Source organism: Cyprinodon variegatus, unplaced genomic scaffold, assembly GCF_000732505.1.
Source record: "Cyprinodon variegatus isolate N-32 unplaced genomic scaffold, C_variegatus-1.0 Scaffold19, whole genome shotgun sequence".
Taxonomy (NCBI): Eukaryota; Metazoa; Chordata; class Actinopteri; order Cyprinodontiformes; family Cyprinodontidae; genus Cyprinodon; species Cyprinodon variegatus.
The window spans coordinates 2,396,148-2,399,073 of record NW_015150472.1 but is presented as its reverse complement, the minus strand read 5'-3'; the positions used below and the strand labels follow the sequence as shown (position 1 = coordinate 2,399,073).

Here is a 2,926-nt window from a genome sequence, read left to right as displayed (position 1 = left end):
ACAGATAGATAGCTTCCCATATGTTTGCCTAATCAGCTATATATTCAGGCATTATTTGAGAAGGCTGCCTAAACATTTAGAATATTTTTGCATGATTAGAACAAGCATAACATATGTCTGCAGCTTCCCTAACAGCGCTCCAACCTGCACCAAAGTATACAGATCAACATGCTGCTATGAAACCGTTGGTCTTACCCAGCAAACCTCAGTCATCTGATGCACCAGCTGCTGAAACCTCTGCTTCTGAGACTCGATCTCGATAAAATGTTGCAGCTGAGGATCGGCTGTGGCTCCCTGACCGTCCATTTCTCCCTTAAACAAAGCCGGAGGGCCGATATTAATCCTAATGATCAGAGCCGGGTGGCTGATTTTGCTGACCTTCACGTGTGCGACTGAACAACGGGAAGCCGGAAGTAGCTAAGCCAATCATGGGGCGCGTTTGTGTGACGAAAGGTCATGCTGACGTAACGTTGTGCCGTTTGTCATAAAACGATAAAATTTAGGTAATTTAATAAAAAAAGAAAGAATAAATATATGCAACACAGTATGAGGGCCCAAATCTCACGGTTTGACATCATTTGATTTATGTTTTAGGATTTTTGAACTTTGTGGTTCAATTCAGTTCAGTTTATTTATACAGCGCCAATTCACAACAAATGTCATCTCAAGGCATTTCACAGTTCACCAGATCATACAGCCAAATTCAGAGTTTTCTATCTAAGGAAAAGCAGTTGATTGCAGATAATCCCTTACACTAAGCATGTTTGTATCGACAGTGGAGAGGAAAAACTCCCTTTTAACAGGAAGAAACCTCCAGCAGAACCAGGCTCAGCGTGAGCGGCCATCTGCTGAGGCCGACTGGGGTTCAAGGAGAAGTAGAGATACAAAAAGCAAGAAACACACAGCCAAGGAGACAAGCTCCGAGCCAACTCCCATGTCAGAGGATGGAGAAAGTACATCCAGCCAGTCACAGTCAGAGATCCTTTAACTCTAATTTACTTGGTTTGTCAAATTATCTTTACAGACATTTACTCATGCCTTATAGCTCCTCTATGGACTAATACCTTTTATTATTTTAAACTTCAAGAAAGTAAAAAATAAAATAAAAAAAAAACCCAGAAAAAACAGGTGTATACAATCCTATTATCTGTTTAAGAAACATTCGATATTTATTGATTATCATAATGTTTTACTGTTTTATGCTTCATTTTATCATATTTATTAGTTTTTTGGGGGGCGAACAATGCATGGATGGATCGATGGACGTTTTCAATTTAATCCATTCTTTAAAAATGCTTACTTATTTTTTTTGTTTAAAAATATAAATGTGCCAACAGAATACAAAAAAAATGAGAAAGGTTCTGTTTTCTACACATCATATCTCATAAGCCACTTTTACTTGGCATTTATTTGTGCAACATATATCAGCTTACAAAATTTATTTTCACATACAAGTGTGTTCACAACAATTTCACAGAGTACAAACAAAACTGTCATGTTTAATTAAACAACCTTCAGAATAATATAAACAAAATCTAAATATGGTTCATAGAACTGCAGTCTTATTAATGTTATGCAAAAGCTAGTGACTAAAAGTGACATTTGCATTAAAACAGTTCACATTCTAGATAAGCTTTAAAAAGCTGCTCATCCACACATTTAAAGTTTCAATTGTTTTAATTATGCTCAATGTTTCCCATTGGGGAGCTTCTCTCTGGGGACCAGAGACTCCTGTTTGTGTTTATAAATTATTCTCAGGTTTATTGGAGTTCATACAGCAAATCCTGAACATTATATGCCAGCTCCTGGAAGGTGGGTCTTTCATCTGGTTTCTGTACAAGAAAAGGCAAAAAAACCTGTTAAGCTCATGTGTTTTTTTTTTTGTTTTTTTTAGGCTAAGGATGAGATAAGAAACAAGCTTACATCACTCCAGCAGAGCATCATGATGCTGTAGACCTTCTCATTGGCCAGTTGTGGACGGAAGAGACGCAGGCCTCTGGACACCTGATCCACTATTTCTGTATTGTTAAGACGTTCATATGGAAGCTTCCCCAGTGTGTAAACCTCCCACATTAAAACTCCTGATAAACAACAGATACATTTAAGATTCACTAAATCAAGGAGTCAACACTAATCAGAAACAGTGCTTTGCAAAAGTCTTCAGTCAAAACTTTCTGAGTAATTTATTCTTTTCTTTTCCCTTGTCAGTTTAGTGCCTAACAAACTTCTGACATTTTTCTGTCTGTCTGTGGTTGTTTTACTACTTAAAACAGAACTAGAAGGATTTAGAGACTAAATGAACCCAAACATGGACGAACTGGTGCAATGTCAGCCTGTCTCTAGCTTCAACATTGTATGCAAACCCTGCACCAGAAGCAGTGTAGGTACATGAAAAAATACCTTCTTAAACAATTATTCAAGATCACTTTTAAAGTGAAAAACATAATCTCATTGGCTGTTCATATAAACAAAATGAACCACTCAGACTTCTCACCATAAGCCCAGATGTCTGACTTGCTGCTGAATTTGCAGTATAGCAGTACTTCCGGAGGTGACCAGCGGACTGGAAACTTTGAGCCTGCTGAGCTTGTGTACTCATCATCCAAAACATATCTAGGATAATAGGAAAGGAATTTAAAGTCACGCTGTGAACTCACAAGTCTCCTTTGTTCCAATTTGTTACACATTAAATGCTTTACCTTGACAAACCAAAGTCAGTCACCTTGACCGTGCCGTTAGAATCTACTAAACAGTTCCTGGCAGCCTAAAGGTAAAACAAACAACACAATCAGGATAAAGGATAATCAATGAAATACTAGACTTGTCACGTAATGCCTAACCATTGGTAATCCTATCCTGAATCTTTTTTTTTTTTTTTTTTTTTTTTTTTATCCTATCCTGAATCTAATGTGATTTTGTTTAAAAT

The 2,926-nt window shown here is 37.2% G+C and overlaps 2 protein-coding genes across 2 annotated transcripts in view; both read right to left on the bottom strand.

The window, feature by feature from the left end:
• timm8a (translocase of inner mitochondrial membrane 8 homolog A (yeast)) overlaps window positions 1-398 on the bottom strand; it is a 1,294-nt gene extending 896 nt beyond the window's left edge. Inside the window, exon 1 of the mRNA XM_015389154.1 lies at window positions 196-398. Within this exon, the coding sequence (XP_015244640.1) occupies window positions 196-306 (111 nt within the window). The 5' untranslated portion in view covers window positions 307-398. The remainder of the gene's footprint in view (window positions 1-195) is intronic.
• A 643-nt stretch (window positions 399-1,041) lies between these two features.
• Window positions 1,042-2,926, bottom strand: part of btk (Bruton tyrosine kinase) — a 16,815-nt gene continuing 14,930 nt past the window's right edge. Inside the window, exons 16-19 of the mRNA XM_015388476.1 lie at window positions 2,700-2,764; window positions 2,495-2,613; window positions 1,924-2,081; window positions 1,042-1,832 (exon numbers count right to left, since the gene is read on the bottom strand). Coding sequence (XP_015243962.1) covers window positions 1,761-1,832; window positions 1,924-2,081; window positions 2,495-2,613; window positions 2,700-2,764 — 414 coding nt within the window. The 3' untranslated portion in view covers window positions 1,042-1,760. The remainder of the gene's footprint in view (window positions 1,833-1,923; window positions 2,082-2,494; window positions 2,614-2,699; window positions 2,765-2,926) is intronic.